The 18,135-nt window shown below is 37.0% G+C and overlaps 1 protein-coding gene across 1 annotated transcript; it reads left to right on the forward strand.

The window, feature by feature from the left end:
• The first annotated feature begins 1,675 nt into the window (after positions 1 to 1,675).
• On the forward strand, positions 1,676 to 7,728 carry LOC309499209 (uncharacterized protein). The gene is made up of 6 exons (XM_082170379.1): positions 1,676 to 1,806; positions 1,907 to 1,977; positions 2,065 to 2,602; positions 4,075 to 4,221; positions 4,306 to 4,359; positions 6,725 to 7,728. Exons 3-6 carry the CDS (start codon positions 2,167 to 2,169, stop codon positions 6,976 to 6,978), a joined length of 891 nt encoding a protein of 296 aa, XP_082026505.1. The 5' UTR covers positions 1,676 to 1,806; positions 1,907 to 1,977; positions 2,065 to 2,166; the 3' UTR covers positions 6,979 to 7,728.
• Positions 7,729 to 18,135: the final 10,407 nt, after the last annotated feature.

An 18,135-nucleotide genomic window follows, 5' to 3' on the forward strand; every position in this document is an offset into this window, starting at 1 on the left:
TAAGCTGCATTCAAACATTCAAAGGAAAAAACTAAAACTCAGATAATATCTACAAGGGCTAATTTCTGTACAAACCTTCAATTTCAATCTCATCCAGTGACTTCCCCTGCATGCTGGAAAGGTTTCCTTTCTCCATTGACAAAAGGAGTTTGGAAATCTTAGCCAGTTGTGTTGTGGGAACTGGTAATCTGTAGAAGTCGCGGTGAACACAAATGTGTTCATCAGTGTAGTTTTCATAGTCCACGGTCTACAATATTTTTTGTTTGTTTTTTCCTTTTTACAGGGCCTTGATGATGAAATGTCTCCAAAGATGTGTTGTACCACAAATCCCCCTTCCACAACTGATGATACTGAAGAGGTATGTCCTCACAAAAGATAGATTTTTATTAATATCTTGCACTTGATTGTTAATATCAGAAAAGTTGTCAGTGAGTTTTAAAGCAAGGTTTTCCTCTGTCTTTCTGTCAACACTAGAATGGTTTCTTTTTTTATTCAGATGTCAAATGTCCTCTCTAGTATCACGCTCCCAGGACTTTCTCTTTATTGTCCTTTGTCTCTGTTTGATCTTCTACAGCTGACCACTGAGAGCAAGTGCACCCATACAGCCGTCAGCCACCCGAATCAGACTAGTCCAGAGCTCGGCCCACTCACCAAGGTTGGAGAGGTAAATTAAATTTGATGTACAACTTATTTGTGGCAAAATGTTAAATCTGTCAACCTATTTCAATATATGTGTGTGTGTGTGTGTGTAGTCACCTGAGTAGAACATGCTTTATGTGGACAGTCGCCTGAGTAGAACATGCTTTATGTGGACAATGGAATGGAAGGACAGTCAGTATAATATCTGAGTGTATGTGTGTGTGTGTGTAGTCACCTGAGTAGAACATGCTTTATGTGGACAGTCGCCTGAGTAGAACATGCTTTATGTGGACAATGGAATGGAAGGACAGTCAGTATAATATCTGAGTGTGTGTGTGTGTGTGTAGTCACCTGAGTAGAACATGCTTTATGTGGACAGTCGCCTGAGTAGAACATGCTTTATGTGGACAATGGAATGGAAGGACAGTCAGTATAATATCTGAGTGTATGTGTGTGTGTGTGTGTAGTCACCTGAGTAGAACATGCTTTATGTGGACAATGGAATGGAAGGACAGTCAGTATAATATCTGAGTGTATGTGTATCTAACACTGAACCCCACCCAAATATGACTTGGGAGGTCCATACAGTTTAGAGGGTCCCGTCCCCAGAGGCGTCACTTTGGTTTTTAAGAACACTTGGACTGCCTGCATTGGATCTGTATGTTGGTTAAATGTGAATTCTAAGATGTTTGGTTACATGTAATGGATAGGCACCCTATTAGTTATACTGGGCTACAAGAAGTCAGCTCCTGGCACTGAGGCTAACTACATATTCCCCATCTACAATTTAAAAATATGAAGAAGGTATATCTTCATATAGGATATGCTTTAAATAAGCTGCATATAAATAAGATACGCTATAAATAACAAAATGCAATAAAAGGGTAATCATATGTATGAGGTAAATTAAATGTCACATTGGTATTGGATTTAAAATGATTGGATATCGACATGTAAATATGAAATATCTTTCTGTCCAAACTATGTGGCGTAAATATAAAATATCTTTGTCCAAACTATGTGGCATAAATAAATACTACAATTAAATTTTTCGCCAACAGTGTCAAAAACACCGCCTTGTGTGCGCAACAGTATCCTCCTTGGACAAGTGTGTTCGTTGTGTGGGACCCGTATCTTCCTTCAAGTGGCTTGGCTATCGATGCACAGGTTAGATATTTAGTGAATTAGTATAGAGTGTAATGTGTTGTGCTCTAACCACTTAAATAGACCTGCAGTGTTAACATTATTTTACTCAAATGTGTTCCAGTTTGTTCAGGGGTCTGGCATAAATCCTGCCTCAAGCAAATTAAAAGAGATGACTTTAACAGCACAGCACAGGTGAGTATCTACTAAGTGAGTGTTGAACTTGAACTGGCTATAAGATTCAATCACCATGTCAAATAATTTGCTTTCTCACCAATTCAGGCGCAGCAGTCTCCTAAGGCTTCTGAGGATGAACTGCTGTCAGATCAGGACAAAATTCCACATCCAGAATTGGACCAAATATCATCTGATGATGCTGAGGACATGTCTGACAAGGAATACATACCTGATTCAGAGTCAGAATATGCTTTGTCACTACTTGCCAGTAGAAGAACTGAATGTGGCATTTGTGCCATAAATGTCTTCCTGTTTGCAAGACCAACGTCAATGAGCCACTACAGAGGACATGATTGTTTGCATGTTCATGCAAGCCAGTGTGGAGCAAAGCACCCTGAGTACCTTAGGTCAACGCAACTCAGGAAACATGTTGCCACACTCTCACAAGTCCTTAATTTAAAACACAATGAACTTGATCAGGTTGCAGATTTCCTGGGTCACGACATCCGTGTTCACCGCGACTTCTACAGATTACCAGTTCCCACAACACAACTGGCTAAGATTTCCAAACTCCTTTTGTCAATGGAGAAAGGAAACCTTTCCAGCATGCAGGGGAAGTCACTGGATGAGATTGAAATTGAAGGTTTGTACAGAAATTAGCCCTTGTAGATATTATCTGAGTTTTTGTTTTTTCCTTTGAATGTTAATTTATAATCATCTAGACTTGGCGTAGTCAGCATCCCTTTCCAAGAAAAAAAAAATCACCTTTCATGTCCAAGTATGAGTCGAGGACTACTATTCAGAAATATAAACTTAAGTCTACAGTATGGCTGGACAGTAATTCAAAATTATGTTTGTGTAGGTGCAGTCGAATTACTTTAAATATGAACCTAATATCAGATTGTGTAATCATTTATCTTATGTGCTCATGGACCACATTAAACATAAACGCAGGTATAATAGCTCAAAACTACTCAAGTAAAAATAGTTACTTTGCAAAAAGTGGCAAGTACAAAACCAAGTACTATCTTTTCCTTATTTGATGTGGCTATTTCAACCACAGATTTTTATGTCCAGCTATTTATGAGAGTTTTACCAGAGCTGTAAACTATTTGAGTAAATGTAATTAGTAACAGTACAACTACAAAGTAGCCAAAAAGTTATGCAATTACAAATTACATTTTGCATGGCACCTAACTTTTTCTGCAGCAGTTTGTTTTTGCTATAAAGAAGTGATATTTCCATCTAAGTGGCATTGACTGAACTATATCTTGTGCGTTTTGCCCTTACTCACCCAAACTTGTCAACAAGTCTACTTTACATGAATGCGAGTGCATTAGTAGGTGCTAAATCGCAGACGTTTGATTTAGATGAAGTCAGGACTGCAGCCAGTGATGAGTCCAAAACCAGCACATCCAGTGCAAGTAGACTTTGACTATTTAATTTGACTTAACATAAATTTTTTTTATCCACCATATTGACAAGGCCTTTTTGAAGGATATTGGTTTACGTGTGGCCTTTTTGTGCACTTGAGCTTAACTGAGACTTGAGAGTTTGTAGACGTTTAAATAGATAGTTCACCCAAAAATGAAAATTGTCATAATTACTCACCCTCAGGTTGTTCCAAACTTGTCTTTGTTCTGCTGTACTAGTCAATGGCTGGCAAGATCTGCTTGGTTAAAAATATATAAAATATCTATCTATGTGTACAGCAGAACAAAGAAATACAGGTTTGGAACAACTTGAGGTTGACTACATGAAGACAGAATTTTCATTTTTGGGTGAACAATCCCTTTAAGAGGCTGTTGTGTCGACCCTGATTTATTAGACTATTGAGGTGTTCAGTTTTATTTAGATTTTAGAAAATAAACATGACTTCTCATTTTACAAATCAATTGTTTCTTATTTTCACCTGCCTGTCTCAGGTGTCAAGGACTAGTGCATCTTTGAGCCTAGATTTAGTAGAAGTAAAATACTAAAGTATTGTTAATCACTTTTACTCGTATTGGTAACTTGTAATAGAGTAATTTATGCTGCAAGGTATCTGTCTTTTTACTCAAGTATGGTTTTCAAGTACTCTTTACACCTCTGAGTTTTACTAATGCCATTTTCCAGATGAGATTGCGTTAAGTGATGCTGAAGACAGTGGGAGCGAATCTGATGACAGCAACACAGATCTCACCGCATCAGAGCTTGGAACTGTGGAGCCTATGGTTTCTGACTCTACAACCACAGAGCAAGACCATGACATGGGAGACTTTGGTATGTTAACTCAATTCATAGTCACTGCTGATAAAATGTATATTTTCCTGTGACAAAAGTAACTTGTTAAATTGTTTTCAACAGGATCAGTGTCATTTGTGTCGTCCACAGTAAGTGAGAGTGTACCTCCCTCTGAAGGTAAGATTCAGATTCAAGACGTTTATTGTCTATGCACAGAAGAAACACAGTGGTTTATACCCTACAATGAGATTCTTATTTTGCCCAACTCCCTTAAAGGGATACTTCACCATTTTTTCATATTAAACTGTTATTCCCTTAACTAAGATGAGTTGATGCATACCTCTCTCATCTCAGTGCGTGCACTCAATCGCTCTGGCGCGCGGCGACAGTTTGATAGCACTTAGCTTAGCCCAGATCATTCATTAGGGACCAAACAGAAATGAAGCTAGAAGCGACCAAACACCTCCACGTTTTCCCTATTTAAATACAGTTACACGACCAAGTATGGTGACACAAAATAAAACGTGGCGCTTTTCTAAGCGGGTAAAAAGGATAACTGTAGTGTATGGCGGAATAGCACTGGGAGCACTTCGACTAGGTGTAAAAAGCAGAGCCGGACAGTAACGGAGTACATTTACTTGAGTACAGTACTTAAGTACAATTTTGAGGGATCTGTACTTTACTCGAGTATCATTTTTGGGGAGTACTCATGACTTTACTCAAGTACATTTGAGAGGCAAATATTGTACTCTTTACTCCACTACATTTCTATCCATAACCGTGAGTACCCGTTACTTCTAAAAAAGAAAAAGAAAAATCTCGGAAACCCTCAATTTGTTGTTTCCCTCTCAAACGTGATTGGATTGTGCAGGCGCCACTGATTGGGACAGCCTATCAGCAATCACCTTCAGCTTTCCGCCAAAGGTCAACTCCATGGTCAGATTTAGATAAGAGACGAAACCATGGATGAAACAATGGATGAAGACGCAGCAGGTCCGTCCCGGGAATGTGCCAACCCGTGGCCCCACCTCGCCAGACTATTTCAATTTTTTGAACAAGTTAATGATAGTTTTCGCTTCAAGTGTTTGCTGTGTTTACCAATGTAAGCACTGTGGCAGTAGTAATGCAATATTTAGAAAATGTACTCTTGATACTCAAGTACTTTTAAAAACAAGTACTTCAGTACTTTTACTTAAGTAGACATCTGACTGTAGTACTTTTACTTGTACTTGAGTAAAATTTAGCAAGGTGTATCTGTACTTTTACTCAAGTAATGAAGCTGTGTACTCTGTCTGCCTCTGGTAAAAAGTCACGTTGGTTCTAATGACAGAAGTGAGAGGGAGAGGATTTTTCAAGCGTGACTTTTTACTGCGCCAAGTCGAAGTGCTCTTGAGTCCCAAGTGCTATTCCGCCATACATTATAGTTATCCTTTTTACCCGCTTAGAAAAGTGCCATGTTTTATTTTGTCACCATACTTGGTCATGTAACTACTTGTGTAACTGTATTTAAATAGGGAAAACGTGGAGGTGTTTGGTCGCTTCTAGCTTCATTTCTGTTTGGTCCCTAATGAATGAACTGGGCTAAGCTAAGTGCTATAAGTGTCGCCGCGCGCCAGAGCGATTAAGTGCACGTACTGAGACGAGAGAGGTATGCATCAACTCGTCTTAGTTAAGGGAATAACATAGTTTAATATGAAAAAACGGTGAAGTATCCCTTTAACATTATTATGCACGTCTTTGTGATGTATTCAACTATCAAAATGCAAGAGTAATCTTAAAGAAAGAGATATAAATGAATAGCCCTAAATTTAACTCTACTGCATTTGTACAAAACATCTTGTCTGCAAGGGAGCATATACACTTACTTTATTATCAGGAAATGTATACTGAATTTGAGGTAAAAGTAAAGTTACCTCCTCCTCTTCACATGTTCTCTTGATTGCCCATGAGTATGTTCTATTAATTCTCTTTTTAGCAAGTTGGTTAAAAGACTAAAAATGAATTGGTCTTGATGACTGAGTCACAACATGCCACAAAATCTGGAAGATTAAGAGGTTAAAAGTAGTATTAAGCTGATTGTTACGTACAGTTTCAATATCAAGACTAAACTTTCAGACCAAGTTCCAACACTATTTAGTTAACCTTATGAAATCAGATTTAAACTGAGAATCAGACCTTAAACCCCATAGTCTTGGTTTCAATTAAAATACGGTGTGTTAAAGTACAATGCCAAAATTACTTAAGACACGTTACTAATTATAGTATTACTTACTGCAATTAATTCAAATAGCAAAAGGTTTGGCCACATAAATAGATGAACAGCAGACATTCTAATAATACTCCATATTGTCCGCACTCTAATGTGGGCTAGTAAAGTTGGTGAAATCACATCGAGTGAGACACCAACTGATACCCAAAGTGAATTAAGAAAAGTAAACTGCAATTTCTTGTCAACTGTGGCATTAACTGACCTCATGTTTTGATGGCTTAAACTGGACAACACATTTAGTGATCTATTCATTTTTGTTTGCCTATCTTCCAGGGAAGTATGCTGATGAGGAACATGGATCCAGAAGAGTGGCAAAGAAAGTGTGGTCTAAGGCTGAGGTCGCTGCAGTAATGCGACACTTCAAAGGTCATATAAGCAGGGGAAAACTGGCCACCAAAACTGAATGCAGTCACTGCAAACTGGTGGAAGACCCCGTGTTGGCACAAAGAACAGTGCAAAATATAAGGGACTTTGTTCGAAATAGAGGAATAGCTGCAAAGAGGCAGTCAGAAAAAGAAAAGATTTAAATACACTAACAATTGTGGTGGTGTTTCTATGTTTGTGTTAAAGGAACACGCCGACCTTTTGGGACTTTAGCTTATTCGCCGTATCCCCCAGAGTTAGACAAGTCCACACACACCCTTCTCATCTCTGTGCATGCCGTAACTCTGTCTGACGCACCCACCGCTAGCCTAGCTTAGCACAAACACTGGAGGTAAACGGCTCCAGCTAGCATACTGCTCCCAATAAGTGACAGAATAACGCCAACATTCTCCTATTTACATTTTGTGATGTGTATAGTCACAGTGTGTATGAATAACAAGGTCACATGATACACAGCCATCTTCTAACCGTATACATACTGGGAACTATATTCTCATAGAATTAACTATATAGAAGACGAAGCACTGCTGGCTGGAGTGATTAGCACAACCCTCTGAGCGAACTCTCTGCTCCTCACCACGGGCTTCTCAGGTCCTGCGAGCAAATCCTTCCGCAGTAGCAGTGCTTCGCCTTCTGAGAATATAGTTCCCCGTATGTATACGGTTAGAAGATGCTGTGTCTCATGTGACCTTGTTATTTGTACACGCTGTGACTATACACATCACAACATGTAAATAGGAGAATGTTGGCGTTATTGTGTCACTTATTGGGAGCAGTATGCTAGCTGTAGCCGTTTACCTCCAGTCTTTGTGCTAAGCTAGGCTAGCGGTGGGTGCGTCAGACAGAGTTACGGCACGCACGGAGATGAGAAGGGGGTGTGTGGACTCATCTAACTCTGGGGGATACGACGAATAAGCTAAAGTCCAAAGTTCCTTTAATGTTTTAAATAGAGGCCGTCACAAAAGCAAACTGTAAAACAGCTTTTATTTTATTTTATATATTTTTTTATTTTTTGTTATGAGCAACCATGGGTCTTTTGAAGTTGGGTAAGAATGACTTATTTTACCTTTTTTGCTCCATTCTCATTGTCATGGCACTGGTGTTGTGTGACAATCTATTGTTTAGCTCTTACAGGCTGTTATCTGGCTGTTAGTCAGTGTCACCAACTAACAATGGTGATGTTAGAGTTGTGCAATAAAATAATAATTCAAGTCCCATTAATGCTTGGTGGTGTCAGGTTAATGTGTATTTATGATAATGTGTATTTATGTTAATGAGCAAGTGACGTCATTGTCCCTTTAAAGTCCCAATAATGTTTGTTTTGGTCCTTATAAGTCACATATTCTTCAAAAAGAGAACTGTCTCTATAAACCACAATAGTTTTAGGGTGGTGTGTATCACGCTCTGAAGGGTGTATCTGAAGTCTAAAGTGTCCTGAATTTTTTCCAAATTTTTTTGAGTGTTTTAATCTAACTCTCATAGCTCTAGGACCTCAGGAAAGGGTAGTCCATCTAAACCACCACCGGGCCTGTTTGGAGAAAAAGTCTGGCTAATCCACATAAACCAGTATGTGTGTGTGTGTGTGTGTGTGTGTGTGTGTGTGTGTGTGTGTGTGTGTGTGTGTGTGTGTGTGTGTGTGTGTGTGTGTGTGTGTGTGTGTGTGTGTGTGTGTGTGTGTGTGTGTGTGTGTGTGTGTGTGTGTGTGTGTGTGTGTGTGTGTGTGTGTGTGTGTTTTCAGTCAGCAGAACGGTATATGTGAATATATGAGTGGGGGGTCTTTTATGACCTGCTGGTGTTTGAATAACTTATTCACAGTTGATCTGGAGTTTCTGTTCGGATTTTTCAACAAATAATAAAAAATAATGTGGTTTAGCCAAGTAGGTCATGTTCATGGACCAACATCCGCATGGATCAACCAATCAGCTTTTAGGGTTAGGTTGGTACTTGGACAATCTGTTATTTTCTTCTAATTTTAATGGTGATTTATTTAATTTTTTTATGCAATTGATATTTTATTGAATAAATGTATTGGTTTGTTTTATTTGAATATATTGATATAATACGTTTAATATAATGATTTTATTTTAGTGCCTTAATTCATTGTACTTGATCATAATAAAATAATGAGATATTATAAATAACTGTATTTATTTATTTTCTTGGGTAAACCAATCAGATTTTAGGCTGCACATTTAACAACAGTTGTGTGAATTTATTATTATAGGCATAGTTATTGGTTATTTTATTTTATTTTGTACTAATAATATTTCATTTAATATTTTGTGCTAAATATAATACTTATAATTTATAATAATAATAATATAATTCTAATATAATCATTTTATTTTATATTTATTAATATGTTATTTTTTTATATTACATGTTTGCTCCTTTTTGGAGCCATCGGTTTAACGTGTTAATTTATTGTGATTGATCACAAGATAAAAATAATTATATTATTATACATTTTTATGGATTTTAGATTTTAGCATCAAGGTTAGGTTAAGTGCTTGAGCAACATTTGTATCATCCTATTGTTTCAACAATAGGTTTTCATGGGCTAATGTGAATAAATCTAGGCTTAAATTCAAAGAGACACGATAGTCTATGCATGACCTGATGTTTTATTCTTATTCAAAACGAGGCCATGGCGCTAAACACTCTCATGTAATGTATGTTCAGTTTCATTCATACTCGAAGCCGGAGGGAAAATCCAAGAAATCCCTTATATGGACAAAAGCATCCAGCTATAGTTGAAGCTGAATAAAAAGCAGAAAACTTTTGACTGATGAAACATGAAGTCAATAAACTCATGATTGCTACAATATAAGATTTTTTTTTTCAAGCCATCTCTGGTTATTTTTAACAATAAAGTTAATGAATAATGCAATTCTAATTGACAGCCTTAATTACAGTAATGAGGCTATTAAAAATATATTTATTTTTTTTACATAAAAATCCATGATGCACACATGTTTGCAGTACATAAACCTAATCATAAAATTGTCATTATGACAGTATAGGGAAAAAATATATAAAAACCTGTCAGTTAGACAAAGGAAAAAAAAAAACTGGTATTACACTTGACATTTCTGTCCCCCTCACTTCTGAAATCATGGCTACGCCTCTGACAATAAATAATAACTTCTTAGTATTGGTTTGCTAGGAATGTTGTTCCAGAAGAACCGAAAAAAAAATGTTGAGCCAGGATCATGTCTGGCTAAATACATCATTCAAGCACTCAAAATGCTCCAAGAGCAGCCAGGTTCTAATCCATCTAGTTAACCAGTGAGGTTTATTGCAAATAGCCTGGCTGATTTTGAAGATGGAGGTCCATTCCGCCATATGAATATCAATATCGCTTTTAATTCCAACAGGTCAGCAGAGATTCCTTTGACCTGCCGAGGTGGATATTTAAAGACCACACAAATCTGAAGCTAAAACACACACCGGGGAGGATTAATAAAATGAAAATGAATCTTTAAGAAGAACACCACATGATGAAATTAAAATAAATGTTTGCCTCCTTTCTCAGATGAAATGAAAGGCCCGCTGCAAAACCATTACCTCTCTGAGTGACGTTTGGAGGCCAGAAATGACACTCAGGCCAATGGGTATTTAGCAGACATAGATGAATTCTGGCTGAACTTTCCAGAAATTAATAATTTGCCCTTTAGGACTATGTGCATGCCAATGGATTCCAGTGGACCCTGAATGTGTGGTATTAATATGAAAGTGCAGTGATGGGCATTGACAATCCTGGACAGGGCTATGCCAACAACAAAAAATGCTCTTTCAAGAAGTGGCATGTCTGTTTTTGAACAACTGGTGCCATATGAACGCCTGGCATCTGCTGGCATCCTTTAAGCACATTTGCTTGCATATTGTGTTTGCTCTGAGCACATGATATCAGTTGCCTTAAAAGCCACAAGTGTGTCTGGGGCAACAGATATGAGGCGGGTAATTGATTAAATCACATTAAAGCAGATGCATTATGGGAATGAACATTAGATTAGCTGATTCTGAACACTGGGTGGGGTGGCAGTTTATTATGGTGCTTGTTGCAAGGTGATCACAGATGTCACAGGGCAATTGTGCAAAAACAGCCTAGTGAAATATATAATCCTCAAATGTACTTTAACTAAAGAAATTCTAGGATATAGAAAGCCCATTTCTAAATTTGCACCTAAAGAAATTCTAGGATATATAAAGCCCATTTCTAAATTTGCACCTCTGTTTCTGCAGATCAAGAGTGTTTGTTTTATCATCTCTAAAAATGTTCTGGAAAATGTCAGTTGCTTGGGCTTTTGCACCTACACAATATTTGCGTTTCTCAAATCTAACTTTAGAGATGAGAGTAATTGGTTCATATCAGCCTGGTTACTAAGCAATGTGCAATGAAGCCAGACCTCTGTACATTTCACAGTGGGGACCAGAGGCATAATATCAGCTTCAGAATAATTTGGATGTCTGACCAGGCCAGCGTTTGATCAGCTTAAGTAAAAAAACACACAAAAAAAAACACATGTACTGTTTAAGATTAGTTTACCCAAAAATGTAAACTTTGTCATCCCCCTTATGTTATATTCAAAACATGTGTGACTTTCTTTCTGAATTGAGCACAAATGCAGAAATGTTCAATAATATACTAGTCGCTCATTTCAATGGAATTATAATGAATGGTGCCTGGAGATTTCAAGCTAAAAAAAAATAAATAAAATAAAAGGTATCATAGAATCAGTCCAAATAACTTGTGCACTATATTCCAAGTCTGAAGATATAAAATAGCTTTGTATTATCAACAAACTGAAATTTAACATGCTATTGTTAATCTATCCATCCAGTGAGCTTTCGGATCATTGAATTAGTGAGTCCATTTTGATTCATGAATGAATCATTCAGACCAGTTTGATTCACTGAAAAGTTCTGACTCCAAAGAACAATTTGTTCGGTTTCACTTTATTTTGATGATCCCTTTAACACATTCTGTTGACTATAAGTAGCATTGAGTGTTAGTAGAGTATTAGATTGGTAGGTTATAGGGTTAGAATAAGTTGACGTACTTTCAGAGTTACTTATAGTCAGTGGAATGTCTGTTGAAGGAGCATCACAATAAAATGTTTGCAGATATTAAGTCTACTAATACTCTAATGAGAGTTATTTGACATATATAGCAAATTTACTTATAATCAGCAGAATGTTCAAAAGAGGCCATCAAAATAAAGTGTTATAATTTGTTCTCATTGAATCAGTGAGCTGAACTAGAGATCCAAAACATGTTGATTTATGAATGAATCATTCAGACCAGTTTAGTGAACTGGATAAATTGATTTATTTAAAAGATCTGACTCTAAAGAGCAATTCGTTCTCTCTGCTAAGGAAAACTAAGAACGATTTTTTTAATGAATATGTCAAAATAATTTCAGTCTGTTGTATGGTTTCAGAAGACTTAGAATATAATACACAACTCACATGGACTGCTTTTTCAGAACTCGACAGCCCCAGTCCTCATTTATGTGCATTTATATTGAAACAACTGACTGGGATATTGTTTAGAAAAATGTCCTTTTATATTCCAGGGTAAAGAGTAAATGATGAGTGAATTAGCATTTTCATTTCCTTTAACATTACCACCCAGGTTCGCAGGTGAAATTTCATCTGGCCTGACATCAATGGTCCCCTCTATCACGGGGAGAGTTCTGGAATTAGAACATTTTCTCTTTGAACTACCATTGAAGTTCTAATAGAACTTGTGGGCTTAGCTGAATTTTAATGGATTGTGCTATCATCAGAGTGCTCTGTGATGTGAAGCAACTGTTCGTGTGTGTGTGTGTGTGTGTGTCTGCTCATTAAAGTGAGCAGACAGCCAGAGACAGGCTGGCTAGGGAGGAACAGAGAGCCGGTATAGTCCCCTGAGTCTACCCTACATGCCTCCCTCAGCACTTTTCACTGTGCTGCACAATGGAGCAGCCAAAGGGGATTCAACCCTGTTAGTCTCGAACACAGTCCAAATGTGCTCGCAACTTTTCTAGTTACGTCCCACAAGACATTTGCATAGCACAACGTGGTACCATGACTTTAGCTGAGCATTGGCCTTGGTTGTAGTCAAAAACACGAATCCTCAGTTGCGAATCTGTGATACGTCTCATCATCTTCTGTGATGAGCGAATAATCCATCCCAGGCGACTCCATCCGAGCTGCTCCGAAGAATGAGAAATGGCACATGGTGCGGATTTATGTTTTTATCTGTGAATGACTGACTGCACCCTCGCACAATATTTAACTGCGTCTCTGCATATTCAAATCTAATTAAACATTATCAGATGGAATTAACATGCTGTCATCAATTTGTAATTGTGCAAATGAATTCTAAACACAATCTTCCCCTTTGAGCCTCATAATTCTAGGCTTACTTCTCAGAATCATCCCGGAGCGGCCACCCAGCTGAGTGTTTGTACGTTTATTTAAAAATTCTGCTGCGAAAATGGCTTTAAAGTTAAATGTGCCTTTAAAAAAATGGATGTGCCACTCACGAGAAATCGTGTAGCATGGGCATGTAATTTCCTGCTGGAGCCACAGAGAAGCGTGTAACTCATCTCCTTCCGACGTCTTTTAATGCCTTTCTCAGATGTTAATGAGTTTCGGTACTTTCTGCCAATATTGAAAAATACCACCCACATCTCAAATACATCAGGCCTCTTCCTGCGTACCCGCATGAAAAAATCACTATACACTTCAACCGGTTATGTAATGCCGAGTGACAGCTCGTCATTTTAGGAGACCTGGGTTCCTGTCAGACAGCCAATGTAGCGATAAAAACTCGCAGACGATCGGGGAGATGTATCTGTACACAGCTTCAAACTTCACAATTCCATTCCACTGCGCATAACTTCTTATATGGTTCATCGACGACGCTATAACTGTTAATTGTATAGTCGAAACTTACTGTAGATGGAACATTTCTCTTGTGTTTTATTAATTGCGAGCGCTGATGGAGTGCGAGTCTGGTGTTTTGGTGCATGAATGAGTGATGAACTAATCCAAAATGACACTTCAAAATGCTGCTGCAAAAACAGAGAGTAAATTGGGCACCTGTGAAACGCTACAGAGCCATTCATCAAGATGTCTCGCAGGGTTAATGAGAGAGGGCAGGAAGGAACAAAATAAATAAATAAACCGTTTATTTATCTCCTTGTTACATCTCTTCAAAGATTCGCCTCGTGTGGCAGATGACCTATTCACAGGTGCTGTATGTCAAGATGACAGGAGAGAGTTTCGGTCTGTTAGATCGGCTACACAAAACCATCACAAAGTCGGATGCGGTTCAATATTTCCCTAAAGACTTAAATAACCCTAAAACCTATGGGTGCCATGTGTGACCGACCTGACTAATTTTGTGGACTGACATGAATTGTGGTGTTTATTGACAGAATGCTGTTTTATTGCAGTTTGTACACAGAAAAACAAAAGCCAATTGGATATGTCAACGGAAATGTAATGTCAGCACTATGATTTCCAAAGAATGTGTATTTGGTAAAAGAAATGCGTATACATAAAATGAAGTGCTGACCGTACATTTTTGTTAACAAAATGCTACTGGCTTTTCTTTCTTTTTAATAATAATAAAATAAATTGAAATTATAACTGCATTTTGTTTTGAAATTATGCGTTTTGCACAATGTCGTTACAAAGTTTGGGATCATTTATTAATACTTTTATTCATCAAGGATACATTAAATTGATCAAAAGGGACATTAAAGTCATTTATATTGTTAAACAAAACATTTCTATTTCAAATAAATGCTGTTCTTTTGAACGTTCTATTCATCAAAGAATTCTTAAAAAATGTATCATGGTTTTCACAAAAATAATTAAGCAGCACAAATATTTTTAGCATTGATTATAATAAGGTTTTTTTCTTGAGCAGAAAATCAGCATATTAGAATGATTTCTGAAGTATCATGTAGTATGACTGGAGTAATGATGTCTTGCATCACAGGAATCAATTATTTTTTGAAAATAAATTCAAATACAAAACCATTATTTAAAATTGCAATAATATGATCAGATAAATGCAGCCTTGGTGAGTATAAGATACTTTTTTTCTGAAACAAAACCCAATGTTTTTTAATGGTAATGCATGTTTTGGGGTTTTTCTTTTTTATTTAGATTGGACTGTTCAAGAAGAGACAAGAAAATATTGAAGAGGAGAGAGGGCAATGGGATCAGGACAGAACCAGGAGATGGGATGCTGTTACATCATTTTGCTCAAGAATATGGCTCAGACTGGCCCTCAAAATGTGTAAGATCAAGCAAGTACCAAATACATAGTCTATATTGCTGTCTGATCGACTTAAAAGTTGATGTGTGCTTTTGGATGTTAAAATACTTTGTCCAGGAAACCTGTGTGAAAATAGTCACTATTTCTGCAATTCACTTTGCTGATGCGTATGCCAAAAAATGAGTCGTTTCACCTTTAAGAGCTAAGATTGAGTAGTTCGCCCTTACTTGATCCAAGGACCTCATTAAAGGGTTTCATTGCTCTGACATGATTAGATGCTGTTGGCCGGCGTCTCGCAACTGTAGATGCTTTGCAATCCATCATGTCATTTTTCTGCACTTCTAACATCACAGTGCACAAATACCAACTCACAGGGAAAGATAAAGAGAGGAAGAGAAGCAAGGAAAACCACATATCGGATGTTTTGACATGGCATCATGGGACATTGGTCCTTAGTTTCAGCTTTCACTGGAAAGGGCATCTGTTTCTTTTCAGGTGTTTATAAGGTGTTAACTCAAATGAGAACAAGCTGTTGTTGTGAAAGAGAATCCATCCTCTCACTTCTGTTGTCAATGTTTGAGGTTATTTGAACTCTCTGTTCTGTGAACGCTACAACGCCTTTAGCAAAGATGCTATCATGCTTAATTTTAAATTACCCTTCTGGTTGGCCGTATCTTTAGATGGGATGTGGAGGGAACAGATTTCACTTTCTTGGAAAGCCCTCACAGCACTCTCCGTTCCGAGATTATGGACGACATGGTGCCAGTGCAACTTTGTGCATGAATCTTCAAAAAGTTGGGCAGGGCTCCATATGTGATCTGAAAGATCTGAGCTAGTTTTTGGTGCAGGATGAAAAGTTGCCAGAACATCTCAGGCGGTTCTTTCATATCTGAACTTATTCAAGCATTCAATGAATTCATCACCGCTTTGGCAGCAAGTGCAGTGCCAGACAGAAGGAATTACCACAGCTGTCCAAAGTATCCGTATCCTGTGAAACCTCCCAGCTTTCAGATGATGCATTAGTGATAGCGAAATTCTCTTTGCAACACACTCTTTCTTGCATGCGAAATTAGTGGCTTGGTGATTTCAGCATCGGCCAAAGAGTTGTGTGAATAAGCAAGGCTTAATTAGGCCTGTACATGCTGTGCCAGATACTCGCTGTTTACCTAAACCCGATGACTAAAACAAGTTCTCATCAGCATTCATTCCGTTTGAAAGTGTGTCTCTGCATCAGTATGATGCCAAAAAATCTGCAGCAACCATTCAACATATTAAAGCCACGATAGGATTTTTTAGCTTCCTTATATCCTGCAGTGGTATGCAGTTCTTGATCTTCTTGTTTTCTTCCCAATTTCCATCTAATTCTGCAGCATCCCCCCACCCCAAAACCATATATTCAAGCTTTCTTGCGCTATTTTCTTGTTTTCATTTAATTGCTCTAGATTAGCTTATAGCAACGCTTGCAATAGCTCTGCTATCATCTTCCTGCTGTGCTCTAGTGCAAGTCAATTCCAGGCCTGTCATCCAGAACTGAGCGTGTTGGCTCTCTCCATGAACTGTAGCTGAACCTGGCAGCGTTTCTCTTTCGGCTGCAGGTAAATAGAGTTAGACTACAGACACGGCTAGCCTATCCACATCACTCCTGGGAGTCAGGCTGCAGTGGAAATGCTCTAGTCGCTCTAGATTTATTTAGCTGTTGGGACAAAGTTAAGACTTGAAGTTAAATCTACGCTTTTAAGATCATGTGCGCCCATGATAAATGAAGCATTTGATGAAATGCATGCATTTATGATGAATGCAGCCATATGGGATTTTGGTAGATGCCAATAGATGATAATTAATTGATTTTAGTGTTATGGTCGGGGGAAAAAAAACTATATGAGGTTTATATTATAAATTTAAATAGATTATATATATATATATATATATATATATATATATATATATATATATATATATATATATATATATATATATATATAAGCCTTTATATCGTCAAGAATCTGGAGTGTAATTTAAGTTTTTAGAGGGCAATTGTACACAATTTTGCCGCTTCTTATCTTTCTAGTATGCTGACATTTTATAATCCATCTAGATCTTTGAGATCCGAAAATCAAAATCTTCTCTGTGTTGTCAGAACAAAATACAAACATAAGGGTGACAGAGCGTTTTCCCGTGTCGGACCCAAACTTTGGAATTATCTCCCTCTTTCTGTAAGGTTAGTAAAGTCACTATACCGAAATTTAAGGCCATGTTAAAAGCAAATTTTTTAAAGACTTCCTGGGCATCTTCATGATTGGTGTTTGATCATTACCTTTTCTATATTTTATGCATTTGGGTTTTTTCTTTCTTTCTTTCTTTCTTTCTCTGTACTTCTCTTATTTTTAGTGATTGTGAAGGACTTTGGGCAACAGTTGTAGCATGAAATGTGCTATATAAATAAAAATAAAATGAAATGTACCAGTTTTTTTTTTTTTTTTTTTTTTTTTTTTATCTGAAAAAAAAAAAAAAAATTCTGTTTGTGTGAAGAACATTTTAATCATCTAAATAACCTTTTTTTTCACTTTAAAGAACTTGGAGAACACTATAAAGAACACTGTAAAGTTCAATAGAAAGGTTCCATGGAAGTTAAAGGTTCTTTATAGAACCATTGATGCCAATATAGAACCTTTATTTTTAAAAGTGTAATAATAATAATAATTTTAAGTGGGATGACATTATTTGAAAACATATTTTTACTAAATTATATTGATCAGCTGATGCATTAAACCCTTGATTAGATATATTGAATACTGTTCATTACAAAATTTTATTTAAGTTTAAATTAGGTTTAAATTGTTCTATTGTAATACAGTTTTTTTTTTTTTTTTTTTTTTTTTGATACAGTTACCCCCAACATGATAGCAAGATACAATTTGATCTGATTTGACCTAAAAAGAAAGAAATGTGTACAGAAATGCTTTTAAATGTATCTACAAATCTTTTTTATTTAACAATTTTAGAAAAAAAGCTGCTTTTC

The sequence above is a fragment of the Leuciscus leuciscus genome (genome assembly GCF_965113295.1).
Source record: "Leuciscus leuciscus genome assembly, chromosome: 5".
Classification (NCBI taxonomy): Eukaryota; Metazoa; Chordata; class Actinopteri; order Cypriniformes; family Leuciscidae; genus Leuciscus; species Leuciscus leuciscus.